At 36.1% G+C, this 24374-nt stretch overlaps 1 protein-coding gene across 2 annotated transcripts; it reads right to left on the reverse strand.

Moving 5' to 3' along the window:
* Window positions 1-3888: 3888 nt before the first annotated feature.
* On the reverse strand, window positions 3889-13330 carry LOC121445587 (amelogenin, X isoform). Of its 2 annotated transcripts, none has more exons than XM_041647727.1 (6): window positions 13277-13330; window positions 11410-11457; window positions 9974-10018; window positions 9265-9630; window positions 5621-5665; window positions 3889-3918 (listed from the first exon to the last, which is right to left on the reverse strand). In XM_041647727.1, exons 1-6 carry the CDS (start codon window positions 13328-13330, stop codon window positions 3889-3891), a joined length of 588 nt encoding a protein of 195 aa, XP_041503661.1. The 2 variants fall into 2 exon arrangements, with proteins under 2 accessions (XP_041503661.1, XP_041503660.1); XM_041647726.1 differs by having other exon boundaries at window positions 9265-9702.
* Between the last annotated feature and the right edge of the window lie 11044 nt (window positions 13331-24374).

Below are 24374 nucleotides of genomic sequence, written 5' to 3' on the forward strand. Positions count from 1 at the left end.
CGTGCATAGGCCACTATACTATATACATACTTTAAATATGTACAAAAAGATTATTACATAAGTTGTTTCTGAAGAAAATTTACTGCTCTTAAATTCTGATCTTATGCAATTTGTTGAACGTTTCCAAGTGCCAGAAAAGGTTTTCTATTGTGTTTCTGATTACTGATAATAACAGCCATCAACTAAATCAACTTGTCCATTTAGTTTCTTGCTTAACTATTATTATTCATTCAGAACACTTGTTTTCTACCTGAATGAGCCACAAAGGCAGAAAATGTTTTTCTCTCTCAACCATTTCTGTAAATCTTGTGGACAGAAACTGCACCTTTTAGCAGCGATATTTTATAAGTATTTGAAAACTGGGTGCTGTCTTTTAAGAAAAGGAAATAGATTTTGAAGTTTTCTGTTGTACCTATTTTTGGATGTGAAAAATCGTTTGTAGAAACCAGGCTGAAGCCAAGTTCCTCATCACAGGCCGAAAATGGGATTTTGTAAACCTGTAGAGACTGGATTTGTTATTGCATGCAGCTGTGCAAATTTGCAAACATTTCCTTCTTTCCTTCTCCAGTCAAAACCCAGTAGAAGGAGCCAGTTTGGACTGTTGCCTCAGTAACTAACATTTGTGGAAGCTGCAAAACAGGAAGCAAAGTCTAAGTCTCTCTCTTTCTCTGTGTGTGTGTGTGTGTGTGTGCGCGCGTGCATGCGCACATGTACATGTTTTCATTAGATCTTTGAACTTTTTCATCTATTTTAATCTAGGCACTTAAATTCCAGGTAGAGAGAGAATATATAAACTAATTAGTTATGATTAAATATCATGCTAGGGACATTTAAATGGTATTTTCATTATAGTCATCCTAGTGAATTTCAGAGAATCATTTAAAGGCTTCTAAATATGTGTTGCATGTGCCTGCAGAAGGAAGCCTGGGAAGGGGAAAGGAAACATTTTTAAAATGGCATATAAGGATTCCACACAAGAGCTTTCTCAGAACTAACCAATGAAAGAAAGACAGTTCCTTCTGTTTCCTCTGAGAACTGTTCTTGCATTTGTTTCAGTTTAACCACTGGAATCAAAAGAGACAGGAGCCTGTCCAGAACTCAAGATACTCCCAAAAGTGAAATTAACACCCTCTCTACTCGTCTCAGTGTACCATGTATCAGGAGAGCATCCATCATTGTACATCAGCTTACGTGATCTTTTCTAAAGGCCATCTCTCACTCATCCGAGGGAGATTTAGTTCTCCGCTAAGAGGTTTTCCCAAGATGTGTTGTGAATAGTACTATATCAAACAAATTCTGTGCTCTTCCCGATAGATGATAAGCTTCTTTGGGTAGACACAGCAAAATGCTTAGAAATTGTTTACTATACACTCTTGGTAAATTTATAGCCCTGATATCTCTAGGGTGGGGCGTGGAAAGTGATGTTGGTATTGGAGGTACACGTTTTAAAGCATCTAGAATATCAGGTAGGAAGTGGTGGGTATCATACAGGATCACAGTGGCAATAATGTCAAAAATTACAGATCTCCACATTGGAGCCTGTTGCATAGAAAACTTTTATGATATATAAAAAATTTGTAGTCAATTAATTCTACTTCCAACTGTGCAGTATTCCCTTTGCGTTGTACAGTCAAGAGACCCCATTTGTGAATATAAGAATTGTGTCTGGGGTCTGGGGAGATGGCTCGGTTTATCAAATGCTTGCCGGGCACCATTAGAATCTCAATTCAGATACCCAGCACCCACATAGAAAGGCATGAGAGTGGGTATCTGGAATCTGGAGCACTGGGGAGGAGGAGACAGGTGGATCATTGGAGCTTGTTGGCCAGCTAGTCTTTAGAATTGGTGTGCTTCCAGTTCAGTGAGAAACCTCGTCTCAAAGACAAGCAATGTGGAAAGCAGTAAATAAAGACATCAATTTTTGGCTTGCAGATGCTTGAATACACACACACGCATATAAATGTGTAAGCATTCAAGCATGTACATGCAGCAGACACAAACACCCACTCACACACACCTCCCCTGAAAACCTACAAATGACTGCATCCAGCAGGGATTGAATTTAGAGGCTATTTATGGCTGTTAGCTTGGTGTTTTGTGGTACTCCTAATAGTGGGAATGGGTATGTCTCTGACTCTTTTGTCTGCCTTTGGACCTATTTTCCTCCTATTGGGTTACCTTGTCTAGTCTAGATATGAGGGCATTTTCCTTGCCTCATTGTATCTTGTTTTGTTGTGTTGGTTGTTGTCTCTTAGAGGCCAGCTTATTTCTGAAGAGAAGTGGAGGGAGGTGGAAAGAATCATGGTTGGGGGGAGAGGGGAGGTTGGAGAGGGAGCAGCAAGAGAGGAGTGAAGTGAGAGGAAACTGTGGTCAGGATGGGTTGTATGAGAGAAGAATCTATTTTCTTTTTTATTTTATTTTTTAAGCAAAGTTTTTTATTTTAAATACCAATCCCAGTTCTCTCTCCCTCCCCTCCTTCTGCTCCCCCCAATATCTCCCCACCTCACACCTCATCCATTCCTCAGAGAGGTGAGACTTCACAAGGGGAGTCAACAAAGTCTGTCACATCACACTGAGGCAGGATCAAGGCCCTCCCTCTGTGTCTAGACTGAGCTAGGTGTCCTTTCACAGGGAATGGGCTCCAAAAAGCCAGTTCATGCACTAGGGATAAATACTGGTTCTACGGCCAGTGACCACATAAACTGCCCAAGCCACACAACTGTCACCCTCATTCAGAGGGCCTAGTTCAGTGCTATGCAGTTTCCCCAGCTGTCAGTCTGGGGTCAGTGAGCTCCCTCTAGCTCGGGTCAGCTGTTTCTGTGGGTTTCCCCATCATGTTCTTGACTCCTTTGCTCATATTATTACTCCTTCCTCTACGACCGGATTCTAGGAGCTCGGCCCAGTGCTTAGCTGTATATCTCTGCATCTGCTTCCATCAGTTTCTGGATGAAGGTTCTATGATGACAATTAAGGTAGTCATCAATCTGATTACAGGGGAAGGCCAGTTAAGGCACCCTCTCCACTATTGGGTAGAATCTAACAAATAGAAGAATCAATTTTCAGTTTAAAAAAAAAGACTCAAAGAATGATATCACTACATTTTATAGATGAGGAAATTGAGATACAGAGAGGATGAGAGATTTGTAAAACTTTCCACAGCTATGATCATGATTATGAACCAGAAGTTCTGTTTGTAATGTCTGAATACCAGCATCCATACTCACAACACAGGGAACCATCTTTGAAATTGTGTAGACACTTGACTGGCCTCAGAGCACCCAAATTCCGCACTCAAATACAGGATTTGGATGTTTTATGGTGAAATAATTGAATATTGTTTGAGATATTTTTGGCTCATAAGGAAAGGTAAATACTTAAGCCTGTGGTGTTTTCTTCCCTCTCCTTATCTCTCCATTCGCTCGTTTCCTTTCTCTTTTCCATTAAAGGACAGGGATATCTGTAAGAGGGATTTATTGATTTTGAATTTTTAGATAAAGGATCCAGTTATTGTTTACTATGGTAAATGTTTGGGGGCCAAAATGACTGTTGTTACCATGTTCTTTACCCCTCACCTCTTCCATCCCACAATTCCCAATAATTATATATCTTTTATAAGTGTCAGCTGTTTCATATGAATCTCTTGTGAACTCTTCTCATAAAGCATTTTGAATAACTAAATTTCAGCCAAAGACCCCTACTCATAAAGCTACTCACTTCTTATTGTTTTTTTTAAAAAGGGGGATAGGATTAACAAACATATCACCCCAAAGGAAAACTACAAGTTGCAAGAACTTCACAACAAATGTAAGCCGATGAGAATTTTATTAAAGCAATATTGAACACTACTACATGCCATTATGTTCTGGAAAGGTAGGAGACTGGTGAAAATCATTTTTCTGTTGCGGTTTCCATGTTAAGCTGTTAAGAAAAGTAGAACATTGCATTACTTTAAAAAACACCACAATTATTTTTATCTCACATAGCTTTTTATGTTTGGTGCTTAAGTTCATTCTTGGTATTGCCTGCTACCGTTTGCTACCAAGGAGCAAACATCAGGTTTTGGGGGGGGGGTCTATAGTTCCATTTTGTATTGAGTTAGGAAAGGAGGTGTAAACGTGTTTCTTGAAAAAAAGGAGAAACTTGAAATATTTTTCTTGAATTTTAGTGAATAAACTATGATGTACCTTGGTAGGAATAGCTAATGCCATCACTATATATTCTTTAGGTGGTTGGAATGGAGAGAAGACCTATTTAATATTTCAAGTTGCTCAAATGGTACATATCTTCACATGTGTCCTTTTACTATAGGTCAATCTAATGGACTTGTGTATGTACAACATGTATATGCCCTAATAACACTGTAATGTCTGAATCATAAAACAGAAGATAATGGAGGTTTTTTTTCTGGAGTTTATGGTCAATAAGTCTCCATCAAAATTGAGCAAAATAATTTTCTTAGTTTCACTTTTTCATCAGCTTAAACTTTCACCTCTTTCCAGCGAAGTTCTAGGTCCAGGGCAGACCTAACCTACCTCCAGTCCAGATGTGGCTGGCTCAGGGTCTGAAACCATTCCTTTAGTGTCAAAACAATTCTATTACGAGCAGGGAAAGGAATTTATTTCAATTCCAGATTTGTCTGTTTGGAAAGGGAACTAGAGGAGAAACCGTTGTAGTGTATAATTGCTTAACAAAAGAAAGAAAGAGAATTTTCCAGTTCTTAGAAAACTTTCTTTTAAGATTATGATCTCTGACCTGCTTAGGAAATAGCCTCTTAGCGAGAACTTCAGTTTTAACCAGTCAGTCTGGTTTGTATCATCTTTTGTCTCAAATCCTTGAATTAATAAACAAGCTGGTTCTGCCTCAGAAAGTATTGTATAGAGGAACACTGATAAAATTTTAAGTTCTATTAGCAGTGTCTTAGATCTGTGTTGCCCAATATGGGAGTCTTTTGCCCAGTGTGGGTGCTGAACATTTAGAAAATATAAAATATGGCCAAGAAACTGAGTTTTAAATTTTATTTCTTTTGAATTTTAAATGATATAAATGCCCCAATATGTGTGTGCAGTTTGAAACATCACATTGCATTGTAATTCTATGTATCTACATGTTGATTTGAGTAGTATGGCAGCCATTATTTTCTTTGATAAATAATAATTACTTACAGATTTTTTTTACAATATCTATCCTCAGTATTTGCTCTTAAACATATTTTCGAATATGTGAACTATGAGCATTTTACTAATCATAGCCATTATTTATTGAAGCTGAACTCTTCAATATGGTACAAACCCAATATCATAAAACATTCAAGAAAAAATGCATAGGCACCCAAAAGTAAAGTTTGTGAGGTACATATGAGCAATATATTAGGCATTTATTGAAATTAGGATGTTATTTAATATGAAAAATATTGTAAAACCTCAAGTTTTAAAGGTTTATCTTATAAACATTGTCATATGCCTATGACCTCCATGCCATTTGAAGCCAATTCAACTCCAACAGAATTTTATCAATGCTAGCACTAAACGTACACATTGGAGTGGACATATTTGAATGAAAAAAGAGATTATAAATGCATGCCTGTTAACTTAAAGTAATAAGAAACAAAATGTCTACATACCGGATGCCTTGGCATGCCCTGGTACCACTTCATAGGGTTAAGCACCTTAAGAGAAGGAGACATTAGAATGCAGTTGATTTAATTTAGTTTCATATAAACTAAATACTAAACTCACTAATGCAGTATGAAATATATACTCACTAATGCAGTCCTGTCAGTATTGATAGCCTGAGAATGTGCCTTCTACAAAAGAAAGAAGCTAAAGACATGTCCAGTGCTCCTATATCAAGTATTATGTTACTAACAATCCAGCACATTCTACAAGTTGTTGTCCATGGTCTGGCCAAGTACAATCACCCTCATCTTTTAGAGATAGTCATGAAGAGTTAGAGTCAATTTATATAACACAGCTACAAAAATGGTAATTCTGTTTAAGCTCCTTGGCTCATGCTTCTCATTGAAATATCAAAACATGTTGCTGTAGGTGGTCCCAGGGATGGGTAATTTCAGGACACAATGGTGCCAACAATATCCTCAGGAGTTTTTATTTTTCTGCTTCCAACTTTTGATCACAAGACAGCAGACACAGCTCCATGAGTCACAAATTCCAGACAAATGATCAAAAGAACAACACCCTTTTTTCCTAGAGTGTAGCTATACATCCTTTGATAAAAGGATTCCTAATCCCTAAGAGTTCTTTCTTCCCAGAAACTTGTCCTTTGTTCTCATTTTATATTCATGGTCCACTACAACCTTTCCCTCAACTAATAAGAGACAAGCAGTATTAAGTTATGGTAACTGATGCCATAGTTGGTGTAAATGAATGGACCTTCTCTCCCTGGGCAGTAGAGAAGACACATTTCTCTCATGAGTAGGTGGAAGGCCATATGTTGGGATCAGTTCCAGTTCTGTCAATGAGGAATGAGTTGTAAGCAAGCTGATGAACAGCTTCTAATTGTGACTGCTATGTGCCATAGGATTAATGCCATTTGGGCATCCTTTACTGTTGATTAGCTATCTTATTGCATCCCTTTCTGTAAGGATAGGCAATTACTGTTTTTACTATTACATATAGTATAGTACCTAATCTACTGAGTGCTTGAGAAATATTTAGTCAATTGATTAAAAGTGGCCTATGATAATTGATTAAATGTTTTCTTACCTTTCTTATTGCATTTCAGTTTTTTAAAAATCAACTTATTTGTCTGCATATTGATACCTTCCCAGTAAAGCTATGTTTATACATTCCAGAAAATGATTAAGGGACCTTAAATCATGAAGGTACTGGAATAAAGTTACTATGGATGCTGTGTAATATAAACCCTGCAAAGACTGTTTACAATTTTGTGTGGGTGTAAGAGGAAAAAATGATTCAAATATAAATATGAGTGGGAAAGAAAACTTCTTTTAAGTCCATTTTATGCATCTGTTAACGTTTTGAAGACAATGCGGTAGGCTTCATCAGCTTAAAGATTATGAAGTGAAAGAAATGACTTGTGTATAAAATCACTGCAGTTCTCTGTTTGAAGCTCCATTATTAAATTTTTCTTAGGCAAAATGATTATTTCAGTAATTTCAAACTCAGTGAAATACTCTACATATAACATAATTTCACTGAAAATATTTTTTTCTGTAAAATGAGTTCAAAAGACCAGATTTTGATTACTAATGTGGTGTGAAGAATAAAGCTAGAGCTCCAAGTCCTAATTTGATTTAGAATATAAGCGATTCTTAAAGTTTATCCTTTTCAATGTAAAGAATTTTTCTTCTAAACTGGCTTTCATTTGGTTCAGGTTCAATGACTACCATGCTGAAATTTCTTTAGCTTCCTCAGCTATTTGTTAATGATGTACAAATTTCTATTTTTAAGAAAAGATTTGAGATACTATAAAGGTTCTCTAAGAAGACATATAGTCATTATTTGCCTGCTAAATGGTCAATTTGTAGGAGCAAATGACCAGTCCCTACATTATTCACAAATAGTCACTTATAAGTTCTCTCAAGTGATAGGAAATTTTAAATTTAATTCAACACAAAGACATGAATGATTTTTAAAACATTTTATTATCTGCTAATGATACTTATTTTTAGTTACAGAATTTACTAAGTGATTGTAGGCACAAATCATTGTGTTCTTGAGTTATTCCTAAAAACAACCGAAGTATCCACTTCGGTTCTCTCATTTTCTGAATTTTTTAATCCTGAAAAAATATAGCAAAAGGAACAATTAACATAATTTACAAACAGTCCTAGTGAATACTATTTACAATAATAAGTTATGGCTTCAGTTTTGTAAAACAATGTACAACCATTGAGTTTGATTCTGTAATTTCTGAAGTTCCTCATCTTGCTATTAAGTAGAAGTTCCTTATGTTCAAGCCTCTAAGACATTATTTAATGATATAATAGTAGCTGCCACCTTGCATCAAGTGTTGCCTGCTGTAATCTCATTACTTTATTTCATTTTCCATAAGGCAACTCTAGGCAATCATCAGGATTTTTTCTCTAATTTTAAGCAGGAGAGAACTGAGTCTAAAAAGTTCATACTACCTCCCCAAAGTCACCTTTCCACAAATAGTTTGGGCAAGATAAAAACACATGATCACATCCACGGTGTTAATCATTAATAAAGACACAAATAAACCACCTTTGCATGCAAACAGAGAACATGTACTTAGTCTATGATAATCAGAAATAGCTACCAGGTTATTGAATTCTAGTCAACTACTAAAAGCTCTATCTCATTTCATAAACAGGCATAGAATTGTGAAGTCATGCATGACAGTATTCTTATAAGGAAACTATGGCAATACTATTTAGAGTTGTCTGTTTTTTCCTTTTCCTGTTTTGAAGAAGGGAATCACCTCCAAAATAGTAGTAACTTGGTACCCTACCACCACTTTCTTTTTTTGAGGGAAAAGCTAGGACTAGAATCTAGGTCACTCCTGCCTCACTTCTCTTTGATTCTTAGAAGCAAATCCTTAATAGCATTTATCACATTTGAATCCATGTGCATAGTATAATCACATCATTTCATATATATAACCAATATTGTGTGCATAAGGATCATTTCATTAACTATTCTCACTTGTTTGTAAGAGCTTTCTGTAACACGAGAGCATTTAATGCTAAATTGTGACAACCTCTTGTCAAACACTTAGTCTGTGGAGTCCTGGTACTGAAGAAGAACCTAACAGTCTCACTAATTTAGCCACTTTTAAGTTGAATGATCACTTTAGACAGGCAATTTTCCTATAAGTCCTGAAAGATAGTTCCCCTCTACTTCTTTCAGCTTGTTCAAATATTGGTTCTCTTCATTCTCAAAAATTACTCCTTTTATAGTCTTCCTGTAGTTTTAGCCTCTTCAAACTAGTCAACCCTTTGAAATGCTAGAAAAAATGATATTCACCTGTTCTGTTACTCTTAAATGGTTACATTTCAGTAATGCAGAGTCTGCTGATAATTCAATGATTAGAATTTAAATTTACCACAAAATCCATGGTGCTAATTACCAAGACATGTCAGCAAATCATTTGTAAAAAAGAAGGAAAAAGATACAATGTATGCTTGGACTAACAGAAGCAAAGACCTTAAGTGTCTGCAACTCTGGGGTCTGATTTGTTTTGGAACTCAGAACTCTGGGGCCAATTCTGTGAAATCGCTTTCCTAGGATTTGTCTGTTTCTGGCTTCAAGGTATACTCACCACTTCTTCCCGCTTGGTCTTGTCTGTCGCTGGCCAAGCTTCCAGAGGCAGCTCAGGAAGAATGGGGGACAGGGGCTGCATGGAGAACAGTGGAGGCAGAGGTGGCTGTGGTGCCAGGGGCTGCATGGGGTGCAGAGGTGACTGGGGCTGCATGGGCTGATGAGACTGGGGTGGGATGGCTTGGGGCTGGAAGGGCTGCTGGAAGGGCTGCTGGGCAGATGGAGGGATGTTTGGCTGATGGTGTTGGGTTGGAGTCATGGAGTGGTGGCCAGGAACTGGCATCATTGGTTGCTGGGGGGCCACTGGCTGTTGAGCTGGCACCACTGGGAGGTGGTGATGAGGCTGAAGGGTGTGACTCGGGGGATGCTGTTGAGACAGCACAGGGATGATTTGGTGGTGCAGCCATCCACCCATGGGTTCGTAACCATAGGAAGGATACTGGTGAGAAACAAAGAGTCAGGTTTACCATTGGCTCAATTGATTTCTAACTGGAGAAGTAGCAGTAGTGTTTGTTATTATGACCTTATGAATATTTTAGTCATTTTTTTCCTTTGCAAGAATTTCTAACAGTGTACACAGATATGACCTTTTACAAACTAAAATTCCCATTAGTGTTTGTAGATGGAGTAGACATGATATTTCAGTTAAAAAGGGAATTAAAATGCATGCCTATTCTCTAAAGGGAATGAAGAACAAAATGTTTACATACCGGCTGCCTTATCATGCTCTGGTACCACTTCAAAGGGGTAAGCACCTTAAGAGAAAGAGACATTAGAATGCATTTGATTGTGTTTAACTACATAAGAACTAAATACTAAACTCACTAATGCAGTATGAAATATAGACTCACTAATGCAGTCCTGTCAGTATTGATAGCCTGAGAATGTGACTTCTACAAAAGAAAGAAGAAGGTAAACATTTGTTGGATGTTTCCTATGTGTCAGGTACTGTGTTATATCCATCCCATCCACTTTTCATGTTTTCTCACATGATCTGAGGCAGGTATCACCCTCACTTTTATAGGTAATGTTATGAAAACTCAGGTAGGTTCATTCACTTAGCTGAAGTTACAAAAGTAGTAATTCGATTTAATTCCACAGTTCCTGCTCTTCATTGAAAGAGCAAAACAAACAATTAAAAATTTATGACACAACAATGTGATATAATATTCATTTGATTCTTTCTTATTTCATATCACAAAGGAGAAAACAGGTGGAAACCTTTCCTTTCATCCTTAAGACATAGATTTCTTGATCAAATATATCAACATTTTAAACAGTAAAATTTGCCTCAGATTCCTACTAGCAATTTTCTTCAGTTTATATAAGTAAACAGATTCATATCTTTATCTGAACCTGTGAGATAAATAAAGAATTTCATTTCTCTCTAGACAGTATTGCCTTATTAGTTAGACTCAGATTTATAACTCTCTTGTATGGTACATCATTTAATCAATACAACAAAAAACTATTAACCTCACTCAAGTTATGAGTGGAATAGCTCTTTCCATGCCCTTTATTATTCTCCAAATAATATTTTTGAAATGTAGTTATCATTGTCTCCCTTCTCTAGATGAGGAAACCAAAGTTCCATGGGGAAAAATAGATCTTCCCAAGGTTATAGAATTTGCATGCCTTTGAGGAGACCCCCAAACCCTGTTTCTAAAATTCTTCTGCTTTCTGTCACTCTGAAGAGACTCTTTGAAACCACTTTTCCTTGATCACTTAGCAGAGCCAGTGAGAAATGCACACCGCTTGTGGATGTCTTTGAATCATCAATTTTTCCAGCTAGAAAAGATTTTAACATCTTACTTACTCCTCGAATTTTATAGGCTGGCATAGAACAAGACTGTTGAAGCCGAGTTCAGTTTCTGCCCTATCATGGAGCCTTCCTGAGTGGTAGTTCATGGTGGATACATTTAAAACTAGGTTTAAAAGTAGAGGCTGAGTCAGAGTGATCGGGTAGAAGGGTGCTGGGAAATGCAGATTTGAGGCCATCAGTCGGGGCTTAAAGCTGCTGGTGGGAACTGAAAAAGTGTGACCATTTGAGAAACATCTTGAATGAAGAATCAATACACCACTCTTTACAGATCTCAGGACATCTTTAACTCAAACAATGGTCAAAATTAGTAAATAGAAAAATTACCTCATAGCTTAAGTTGATATAACCAGGGCTCCCAGGATGAGGTGGTAGCTTTTTTTAGAAAGGGAAGAGGGCAGATTGAAAGAAAAAAAGGGGGGGGAGGACAAAGAAAAAGGAGAAAGAGGAAAAGAAAGAAAGAAATTAAGTCAGTATCAATTGTTCACATTAAGGATGTCTAAAGCTTTATTTTTTAAAAAAAAAAATATATACATAGTACAGAATGTATTTGAGGTCTACTTTTAGCCTGAGCATGTATACTGTGGTGGAGAAGCCTTCTCATTTTAAAGAGGCACTGATTAGCTAAATGACTTTCCCAGGGGTTATAGTCAAAGAATCCTACCCCTTTCCAGCCACCCATTTACTTGTTGATCAAACTCCCTCTGTGTTAGGAAAGAGGTATATTTCTATTACACAACTGAAAAATAGCAACAAGCAAGGAATCGTTTCACCAAGGGTCCCTTTAAAGATGAGCTGGTTAAGTGTTGAAGTATCAAAGGGCTTCCTAGTAATTAACATGCAAAGTAAATAAATAACACCCTAACTCTATTGTTCAATGTGAGAACAAGATGAGAGTAATAAAATATAAACATCCTACATCCATCCCCTGAACAATAAAATAATTGATGTATTGAAGATCAAGGCCAACCCTTTTTATTATTCTATAAATGATTTATGACAGAAATTTAGAAGTTCCAAATAAAAAGCAACCTGGACAATTTTCTAAACCAGAACTGTCTGTGCTTCTCAAAGTGGGGTCAGCTGACTAGGGAGTTCTGGTTGGTGGGGGGGCAGGAGACAGAAAGGTGTGAGCATAAAGCAGAAAACCTCACTCAGACACAAAGCTACTAAAAGGTCAGTTCAAATCTACTCTTCCAAAATGCTTGTGTTTTGCAGCCCAATTTATTCACTCTCATCTGAATGCAAATGAACATTAGTTAGGTAGCTGTCTTCCTTATTTTATCTTGATATAAGCTCTCTGAGACTGGAGTATTAAAAGTGGATGAATTTATAAATGTCAGCTTCTCAGAGTACAAGGAATCATCAAAATGCAGGATTTAAAGAGCACATAGCACAAAATCTTGGTCTTTTGTGTGAGAGAAGAGAGGCAGGTATACAAGCTTACTGGCTTCTGTTGTACCGAATATTCTTTATACCACCAAAAGCTTTGCTACTGTATGTTCTTAGCTTCCTGACATTATGTACCTGTGTCTGGAGAGTGGGCTAGGCTTCCTGGTCTTTGGTACATTTGAACAGTAATGTACAGACCTTCTACTATAACTGCTTGCTATCTATGAATTTGGCATAAGCAGAACTCCATAAACGTGCTAAGGTCAAGTCCTACCTAAGGTGTAAATCAATGCACCAGAGTGGGAGGTCCTTGGGGAAGAGTGAGGTGGTGCAAGTCGGAGTATCAAATATAGAAATGTTACCTCCTTAAGGCAAGAAGAAAATTTGAAACTTGTGAGGAATTAAGTCTTAGAGATTGTTTGGATGTCACATTTGCCTAGGGTTGAGTAAACACTTTCTCTGGAAGCCTTTCAAGGATTCCTTCAAGTAAGATTACTCCTTGTGGAGACAGCAGTGGTGTTTACAAGTTAATTGTTATGGCAGAGTTCTCTGAGGCTAAAATGCTTGTTAAAATGTGGAGTGCTTGGCCCCATTTCAGCTGTACTGAGTCACAATCTGTGGTGGAGACATTCATGGGTTTCTTTTTTAAAAGTTCCTTAAGGGATTCTTCAACACTTAGACACTTGGGGATATTAGATCTTGTGCTGAATGAAACCCTGAAATTCACCAACCATTGGGGGCAAATTTATATTTCCAAGCTTGTGAAATTGGATACAATCAATAAAAGGGGTATTTTACTCACGGGCATAGCAAAAGCTGCTCCCAGGAGGCAGGCAAACAAAATCCAGGTCCCCATTTCTTGATGGTTCTGAAATGGAAATTAACACCAGCCATTTAAAAATGTATTTTTATAGGAATAAACATAATTATGTTTCATACATTTATATAGTCCACATTAGTGTACTGATAATAAAAAGATGGGGTTCTTCTTGATAAAGGACTTCATTCATATGTGATTCCCATTTTGAACCCATAGCATTGCTTCTCTATTGTAATTATGCTACAGAGGCCTTTCAGTTTAGCTAAAGGTTAAAAAGTTATAGGAAGACAAGTTATCTACCAAAATGAATTTGTATGCCATTTTTCTGTGTATATATATATATATATATATATATATATATATATATATATATATATATAGCCTATAGATTCATAGGAGGTAAATGATCTATAAATAATGATTAAAAGAACCTCATCAAATAGAAAGTTGAGGAGGTAATCAAAGTGAATGTAATTTTATGCTTTTGTAAGAAGACATGAAAATGTTCTTTTTGGGTACAGCCCACTGTTAAAAGCATAAACTAATTATTTGAGAAAATTTTGAGTAATTTTCCAGAATAGACTAATGGAAGAGTTGGTTTAGGTCCAGATGTCACCATCTGTAGAATTTTAGGCAAGAATCTCTCATAACACCTTTGAGTTCCAGGTGGAAATCAAAAGATGCGGTTAAACTAAAGGGAGGACACAGTGCTACCATTCTCTGCTTCTTTAATGGTTCTAAATGAATTCTACCTAAAAAATTCTGTCTTTCATCAGTAACATCATCTTTAGCTTGTCAACAGTGGAATCCTACATATGAATGTTATTGAGACATTAAGCAAGAACTGGCCATCCCCAAAAATGTACATTGTTTTATGACAACACCATGAAGTACATATAAGATATGAATGTAACATGTAATGGTGCTGGCTATGAAAAGTACATTGAGATTTTCTACCTTCTAAATCTATTCTTTTTACAGAGGTTAAGTTAATAAGAAAAAAGCATTTACACTTGATATAATTAAACAAAGCTTTGTAAAGAAGTAGGTCATAGCCTGTTAAAGCACTATCCTAATTTAAAAAAGCAAATAAACATTTTGGTGTGAAATCTGGCTCCATAAAAGCTTTGGAATCCTTGACCTAAAACTTACAGAAATGATGCATTGCTGTACCACAAAGTTGAACATTCATTTCAATGATCAGAGACTATAATTTAATTATGTAAAGCTGAAGAAGCACATATGTTGTGGATGGCACAGAGTAATAGAAATGTGCAATATATTCACACCTTTGAAACATAAAATTCAGAGAAAAAATGACCCCAATTAAGATAGTAAATTATGAATAAACTCCACATACCTTTGAATGTGTTCTGAGTGAGTTTCTGTCTGAAGCTCAGGGATGCTTGATCCTTTGACTTCTTCCAACTCTGGGCCCCAATTTATATCATCCAGAGCATCTAGAGCAGCCAATCAGGTTTCAGAATGCAAAATGTGCTGAGTCTATCGAAAAATCCCTGTATCATGATTTTTTAGATGCTGTGAGCACTGTTACGGTTGCATGTTATGATTAGTGCATATAGTCTTTCATTACAGGCAATAATAGGTTTGGAAGACTTCTTCAAGTCAGCAAATGAGTTGACTGCATATGCTGATATATTTGAATTCATTTTTAAGGCAGTTCTATTCCATCATCTACTACTCAGTTCTAGCAGTTAACATTGTCCTTTTTTGGAAACCGCGTAAGGTTCTCCAGACTTTTCATATCAGGAGGCATAGATTCTTATCTCATTCTAGTAAAATAAAATCCAAAGCTCTCTTAGAATTGTCCAGTTGCCAGTGTTCTTTCTCTGCTTCTATTAAAAATATTTTCTCTGTCCCCTGTGTCCTTTAGCACCACTCCTATGTCCACCTTCTTGACCCTTTCCAGGAAAGTACCTGCCCTGCAAACTACCGTGACATCACGACTATTCCAATCACAATGCTTATTCTAATGCACTCCCTGAGGGACAAAGTAAATACCTATCACATTCCAGAGAATGTTCTTGGAAATATACTTGAATACTTAGAAACATGTGTAACAGGAGATATTGCCCCGGTTCTACTACAGAGCCAGTTGGCATTTCTTAACCTGTGGGTCACTACCCCTTCATGATTCAGATGACCTTTTCACAAGGGAAGGATGACAACCACCGCTCTCGACTTTTCCAGCACTGACCCAGTCCAGTGTTTCATATTGAAAACTGAAATTGACATCTCTTTTTAAGTGCTTATTAACTGTCCCTTTAGTGGCATTGCCTCCATGTTTTCACCAATCTCACCTTTACTTAAACACTACTAAAGCAAGTCCATTCACTTTGTAAGAGGACTTCTGACTTAGCTATTGAATTTACGAGCAATATACTTCTCTGCCTTAATAAAGTATGGGTTGGCTTTAATTTATTCTACAATATGATCATTTAAGACATAAATTTATAACTAATGACAGGGACTAATGGGGTTTGTATCAGTATTAAATGATGTTCAATAAATTGGGGTTATAGTTAGATCTTTCAAATACTTATAGAGTTTTTAAACTTTCACACATATACATATTTTTCTATTGCCACAAGTATGCATAACTCCTAGACCCTTCAAATTGATAAATTAGTACAAGGAGAAAATAGTCATAAGAGTATGTAATGTATAGTATTCATGACAATATTGAATTTAGACAATGTTAATCTTGACTCCTGCTTCACCCCAGACAGAGGAAACATTGAGAAATTACTTAGATGTGTGAGTCACAGTTTCCTCATATGTAGGAAGAGTACAATAATACAGTCAGTCTACCTAAGACAATTAGTGTAAAAAATAGGCGAGACACATACACAGGGAAACTGAAAGTTGTTTGTTGCCCATACCACTCCTATTACCTGGAAAATGTTAAGTGTTTAAAGTATACGAATAATACTTAAGATCTAAGGTGGGCTAAGATCAAAGTTTATCTTTGAGAATAAATTAGTAAAGACAACTGAACATCATGAGGAAAGGTAGATCATTCAATTTCGAAGAGAAAAAATGGCAGCATAGTAAGTGGAAGGGCATAAGAAGCCTAATGTTTACCACATAATGAACACAGAATATGACCCTAAAAATATGTCAAAGGTTTGCACTTTTATGAATATGTTTATTGCTGAATCATCTATATCAGATGAAAGACATATTCACTCTGAAGGAAGCTGTAAAATGATAGAGTAAGAAAAATGTTGATCATATATTTTCATTCAATCTTCCACTCAATTTATTTAAGCCTGAAAAGATTTGGTACATATTTTCTTTTACAAAATTGTAGATAATAAGAAAGACCTAATTAATAAAGACATTGATGGATTACTTTTGGCCTTACAGCCACATGCAGTGTATCTCATTACTGTTTTTTATCTTTCAAGAATGAAAGAGTGATAGATTTAGTCACAGTGACCCACAGATGTGTTCTTATTATAACACTTATTTTCTGACTAAGGCAATTACTGTGCATTCACTGTGGACAGCAGTTGATCAGACACTGATGGCCAGTTCCACAGAAATGAGACAGTTATTTCTGTTTTTTTCCTCTATGTCATGTCCTAAATTATTGGATATTAAAATATTGATTTTTATCTGGAATTTTCTCCACTAATTTAGCTACCATTCATATAATTTTAAAAAATGTGAAGTACAACCGTATGTGGTGGCTCATACTTGTATTCTCAGCATTCTAGGAGTTGAGGCAGGAGAATCATCACTGTTTGAAAACAATTTGGTCTGCCAGTAAGTTTCAGTACAGTTGGGCTACAGAGTGAGAAATTGTTACCAAAGAAATGCTCAAGTCCAGTTCAAAATGGAAAACTGATCTACATAGGCATTTGTCAAAAAGAAGGGATACAAGTGGTCAGCAAATGCGTGGAGATGCTCACTGTCATTAACTATCAGGAAAATACAAATCAAAATTATGATGAGATATTATCTTACCAAAGTTAAAATGGCTACTCTCACAAAGATAAGAAGTAACAAAGGCTGTCAAATATTTAAAGAAAAATAAAGTGCTACACGCCTTGGTAAAGATATAAATTCTCAATACTCAGCCATCAGAACACTAAAAATTGATCTTTACCATGATCCAGAGATCCATATCTGTGTATACACCCAAAGAAAGTGAATTCATTACTTCAAAGGCAAATCTGTACTCCCAGGTTTACTGTGGTACTGTTTATAGCACCTAAGATACAGAATCAACATAGATGCTCGTCAACAGATGAACGGATAAGTGTATATGTACACAATCTTGTTTTATTGTCCTATAATAAAGATGAAATCCTGTCATTTCCAGTAAAGGAATATAGAACTAGAAACAAGTTTTCAGAAAATGTTAATTAGCTTGATATGATCATGTAATTCTGAATATCACACTCTACTCTAAAAATATGCACAATAAACTCAAAATCCATAAAATTACTGAGTGTTTTAGGAAAAAATCAAAGCTCAATTAAAATTTTGCCTGAATCCAATTATTTCATTTTTGCATAAGTTGATTTTGGAAAACAAAACTTACAAAAATATTTTTTTTATTTTATATAGAGTGCATAACATTTCCAGAATAATCATGTTTCTCTTTCTTTTTGAAGTCGATTATTTGTTATTTTCAATCAGTATTTAAAACAATTTTAAGCATAAGATATTTTCCTGTACGTGATGTCTCTAAGACTAGTGTAATGATATGGATCCCAAATGTGTTTTTATTTGTTCCTACTTTCATCTCACATATCTGTAACTATATATATTTGTGCTGACTACATATGAACTGCAGGCTGTTCTTGTTATTAAGAGAACAAAAAGTGTGTGAATTTATTACTGCTTCTAAACACTGTCCTTGGAAGTGATAAGTGAATAAATTTAAACGCCCTTCTGAATTAAAATAGTTCTTTTGTCATTTTTGGTAGTTGTTATTCTTTTGTTTGATTTGCAACCCATCACATTTTGCGGTTCCCAGGATGCTTATGCTAGCAAGTTTCCCCCTTTAAATTAGCTGATTCTGATTCATGGTTTGTTGAGAAGCCATATAACCAAGTTACTTAGAGATTTTTATCAACTTCAAGCAAAGGAACTCTCTCCGACAACATGATCTGCTCATGGCATTCGGGGTCACCTGTAAGAATTGCCCAAAAGATTCATTTTCATAGCATTTGATGGAGATGGTGGCTTCAGGGAGGATATTTTCTACTACTGCTTGATAATTCTATCTTCTAGCTTACTTCCTGAGTCTCAGCCACTTTTGATTTATGAGAATGGTCATTAGAAAAGTGAATACTGCGGCCCTTTCATATCAGCTGTATAGTATCTCAATTCTCAAGCCTTCTCTTAAAGCAGACTCAGAGTTGACTAATATTCTAAAACCATTCCAAGACTAACTACTTTTGGGTAATTAGAATTAAAGTTAGCTTTCAAATTATCTAGTTGTACAAAGAGGACCCTAAGAGAGGTATACATGGATCTACTGTATATGGGAAGTTGAAAAAGGCAAGATGTCCTGAGTAAATTGGGAGCGTGGGGACCATAGAAGAGGGTAGAAGGGGAGTGGAGAAAAATGGAGGGGAGCTGAGAAAAATATATAGCTCAATAAAAGCAATCTAAAAAAAGAAAAGGAAATTATCTGGTTGTAGAATTCATTCATAAGGAAATGCAATTTCCATATAGATAGAGGAAAATTTCACAAGAGTCCACACCTAAGAGAAGAGCTACAGACAATGACAATGACTGTTAAAGAAAGAAGAGCAGTATTTTCTTTTCTCCTGTTTTAAAAGACATAAGCCCAATCCTAAGGAGTCAGCCCTAAATTTATGAAAATAGTGGACTAATATAGTCATGAACTCAAAAGTATGTGATTGGGGGAACACAGAGTTGGAAGAGGGATGGGGTGGAAAAGATCCAAATACAATATACTCATATAAGAAATCCTTGAAAATTATTTTTCTAAGAAAATAAAAAATACCATTTGCTAAGATGAATATTTTCTGGAATATAGAGTCCAAACTTAGGTATGTCACCACTTACTGATTGTGACAGACACTGATTACTTTTGACCCATAGAAACCCTTGAAATGTACTGTGTCTTATATTTCCTTTGAGGTACTTTTTGTAACTTATATAAAGTAGGTGCTAGATGGTTGATTGGTAAAAATGTCAAAATTATTCATGATATTGTGAAAATATAGAAAATAGTGTTGTTTAGTGTGAATTCCTCATAGGCAAAGACTGCAGTAATTTAGGTGAAATACTTGACTCACTGGGAAAGAGCTCCTGGCTCCAGAGCCCTTCCTACCTTTGTCCCTTCTTCCCTTCCTTCCTTCTTCCCTCCTTTCCTTCTTATTTTAATTTGTGCAGATGTTTTACCAAAATACTAACAGTAGTTATGTAAGGAACCCATTCCTGAACACTTCTGGGTAGCCAGCATTTCATTTCATCCTTTAAGGTAATCTGTAAATTCAATAAACCCAGGAGAAATATAAGACATTTGGGCCACAGTATTTTTTCATTCATGCTCAGCAGGATTGATGAGTACAAGATATGCCTAACCCTTTCTTAGAGCCTGGGTTTATTTAACATTCCTTTGGCATGGCGGAAGGTTGAATAAAAAGTTCAGATAAAAGCACAGTACTTTGAAAGTGAGAAAGGCCTTTTTGATTACTTATAGATAATACCTTAGGAATATAAGTATCCACAGAAAGAATTCATATAGCTTGTAATTTGGAAAGTCTGCAGGCATTTGCTAAGTATCTGGTGGAACACCTTTCAATGAAGGAAATTATATGCAGGTGGCCGTGTGTTGTTTGGGTTATAATTAGCTGGTAATGTCAGGAGTGAAAATGTTATACCTGTGTTAACAGAGGTAACACAGTAATGGAAAAACGAGAGATTTGATTTAAGTTTGTTGGACAGAATGCACCAAAATTCATTTTGCTATCCTACTTTTGTCCAATAAACACACACATTGGCCAGTAGTCTCTATACTGTCAAGGGAAGCAAGAAATTTGCTCTTTGGCAGAGGACAGACTAGGGCATAATTATGCTTGGGCCATTGATACATTGTGCCTGGCCCAGATTCGTGAATACTTTGCTGGCAAATGGGCATTCCTAAGTAGGGCGTTTCTAATAATATTCAATCTTAAATATGTTTTGCAAAAGTAAGAGTGACTGTTTCTTTTCTTTCTTGAGATGAGGTCTTACTATTTAATACTACTGGCTAGACAGGAACTTGATACATAGTTCTTAATGACCTCAGACCTTTTCCTCAGTCTTTACTTTGCTGGTGCTAGGATTAAAAGGCTGCACCATCAGGACCTGTTCAAGAGTGACAATTTAAGCAATTGCAAGGAAAGGAAAGGGAGAAAATTCAATGAAACAAAGGAAAAATAATCAAAAGGTTGGATATTATTACTCATATTTTAATATATAGGGTTTTCTTCCATTGCTCTTGGACAGAAATGATATATCATATACACTTCGCATATGTCAGTTTCCTAGACAAAGTGATAGCTTATATATTTAAAAAGTAAAGAGTTCAGTTAATGATATTCATATTAAATATAGGGCAGCATATGAGATCTCTTGCTAGAGATCTTATTGTTCAAGTCACCTAGATATTACTCTATAAAATGAGTTCCTGTTTATTCAAAAATAAAATCAAATGAAACATTAAAAACATTGAACATGTTTTATTCATATGTAATTTTCATACCTTCAAATTTACCTCAAAATGCGCAGTCTTAGTATCCTGACCCAGGTTCTAACTATCAACATAATCTAATTTTCAAACATTTTCATTACCTGGAAATAGTGATTAGCAGACACTCTTAGTTGCCTCCACTCTTGAGCCCCCAACAGCAATGTATTTTCAGTCTCTATAGATTTTTTTTGTCTCCTTGGATTTCCTGTTTTTAATATTTCATATGGAGTTATATAATACATGTTGGAAAAACAGATCTCTGGCAAACTCTGGCATCCTTGACATATGGGATTAACCAATTCTTTGCTGTGGTATGTTCAGCAGCATTTCTAGGCTCTTCTCCCTACATATCAGTAGCCACACCCCACCTTATCCCACTCCCCACTACCAAAATATGTCAAGGTAAAACTGTCTCCAGACAGGCCACACATCCAAAAGAACCTAATTGTTCTAAGTAGAGAATTGTAGTCTGATGGTGTCTATAAACTGAGCTGGATATAGGGTGGTATGAAGTTGGCTGGAGACCTAGACCCCTGTGTTATTGCAAAGAGACCAATGTCTCAGGGTTCCAGAAACTCCACACTTCCAACCTTCATTTTCAAAATTCTGATTTTCTTCTTTTAAAAAAATAATAAACCAAGAGTTTCCATGTATAAAATTGTCAAAAAGTAAATAAGATTCTCTATTATTTAAAATCAAATGGAAAGATGAATGGGGAAAAGCAAGTAAAGAATTCGTTCAATGAAAATTACCTGGGACATAAAAGTTCAAAAACTACCTGAAAGATAAAAATCATCTAATCTTCAGTCTGTTAAAAAAAAACAGAGAAATTTTTGGGTTTAGGAATTGGTACAGATGGGAAGAATATGCATTATGAAACTGTCAAATATTAGTTTCAATTTTTGAAAAGTTATAAACAGAAAAATAATAAGATTCAATTAAAATGAATAAATTGGGGCTGGTGAGATTGCTGATATAAGTAAGATAAAGGCACTTGGCCAAGTCTGATGGTCCCAAGAGCCACATGTTCGGAAGCAGAAGCAACTTCCACAAGTTGTCCTCCGACCTCATGCACGCACTGTGACACACACTTCGTCCATGAAAACACAAAAGAAAACAATAAACAAAAGTCTTATACAGTTTTAAATGAAAAAATATACAAATAAATTAGTTTAAGATAGAATTAAGCAGATCTATGCCTGTGGTTTTTAACTTCATTTAAAGGACTGGAACTGTGGAGTCAATAATGTAAAAAAAAAAAAAATCTAAATGAGCATTTGAGCATTCCCATGCTACAGCTGTAAGAGTGTGCTGATAACTTTAAAGGAGCTTAGCTTAAATCATTCTCTGCTCTATAAACACTCTTTGAACAGCAAAAGGAAGCATGAGATTTGATTTATACCGTGGCTAATGAAAACAAGTGGGCAATCACCCTTTGATCATATCCTCCTAATCTAACGTAGTCTCAGGAATGTAGGAAAGGCAGGAAGTGCTTGGGCCATAGAAACTTCAGAAAGTCCATGTGTGAATATGTCCTCATTTTAGTTTTCCTTCCCTCCCCCTCCTTTTCTCTCCCCTTTGCTCCTCACCCACTTCCCTATTATCCCCCATCCCTTTCCTTTTTTTTTTTTTACCCTTTTCTTTCTCTCCAATTCCCTTCATTTTTCCTTTTCCCTTTTTTCCCCTGTCATGGTGCTAGGGATGGAACCTAGGGCTTCAAACATGATGTATAAGAGTTCTACACTGAACAGCCCTAGAAGTCATACCCTTAAAACCAGGCCCAGGAATAAAATGAGCCAGTAGGCTTCAGCTAGCGATGATTTTTTAAACATGTTTAAGGTAGGGTGGGCTAGAATATTTTATAGGCTATGTGTATCAAAGTTTTTTTTATGATACTTTCATATTATGATAAACTTAAGAGAATATAACACCATTTTAGGTAATTTGCACAGTACATGAGACTAAAACATAGTTGAATATTTAGCAAAACTGAACAAAGGGATAGATAGTTGGGTAGCACTGGGTCTCTACAAAGCACTTCTTATGCACTTGACTTCTAATATAATTTAGAAGTAATGATCTTCAATACTCATTACACTTAAGAACCACTTGGTGAGTTTTTGAAGACATTTTTGTCTTGGTTTCATTCCATCCAATTTCTCATTTAATTAAGCCAAGCACCGGTTTTATCTGTTATTGTAATTTTCAGTAACCAGAGGAGCTTGGAAAAATATTGATGACTAGGTGCTATTTCTGGAAGTTTTGTTTCTGTTGAATATAATGTGCATCCAGAGTTGAGATTCATAAAGGCAATGTATTGTGAGCAATCTGTTTTGTCTGTTACACCTTTACTTCATATGGAAGGCTATGCTTTCTATCAGTCTTGCCCAAGCCAATGATTTTAATCTTCTATATGAATTATCATTCAGTGCAATCAATTAAAATAAGAGCATCTAAAAAGCATCATTGATGATTATGAAAGTAGTGCCTTATCTTCAGACCTGTAACACAATGACAAATCCATAAGGAGCACTCAGCATTTGCTGAGTGATGGATAAAATGTGTCTTTTGCGGCCTCTTGGTCTATTAGAAATATTTCATTTGAAACTGGATTTCTCACAGTCCATGTTAGACTGCTAACATGTTGATTCAATGAAATGGTGCATTTTATGAACCATCCATCTGACTGTGTTACTTTGGGTGTAGCTGTTTTGATTTTTGTTCCCTCCCTCTGAGTACATGGTTTTGTTCATTTAATCAAACAAATTCAGTTGTTTTGCCATTTTGTAGACACATTCTTTGTGTGGCCAGGAGTCCTGTTTGCGGTGACCACACCACAACTAGTTTTGAATGTAGAGCAAACAAGTGCTAATTTGAATCCATTGTTAAGATTGCCAGCAACCAACCCATGTGACCTCTATCCCTGGGTTCACTTAGCAACCCTGAAGGCAAGGCACTATGTTTATTCCATTGTCATTTCCTCCATCCATCAAAAATCCAATCCTCACAAATGAGACAATAAGAAACTCAAACTTGGGACATTTTTGTCCTTATTTTTTGTATGCTTTTATTTCTTAGTACAAACATAATTCATGTTTGTAAATAGACTCTTTATGATATAAAAAAAGCATTAGGCAGAATGCCCTTAAGAATCTCACTGTCAGCTGGGTGGTAGTGGCACATGCCTTTAATTCCAGCACTCAGGGAAGCAGAGGCAGGCGGATCTCTGTGATATCGAGACCAACCTGGTCTACAGAGTGAGTTCCAGGACAGCCAGAGTTGTTACATAGAGGAAACCCTGTCTCAAAAAACAAACACAGAATCTCACTGTCAAAG

The sequence above is a fragment of the Microtus oregoni genome, unplaced genomic scaffold (genome assembly GCF_018167655.1).
Source record: "Microtus oregoni isolate MIOR12 unplaced genomic scaffold, Mior012 000216F_ref0000361, whole genome shotgun sequence".
Lineage (NCBI taxonomy): Eukaryota > Metazoa > Chordata > Mammalia > Rodentia > Cricetidae > Microtus > Microtus oregoni.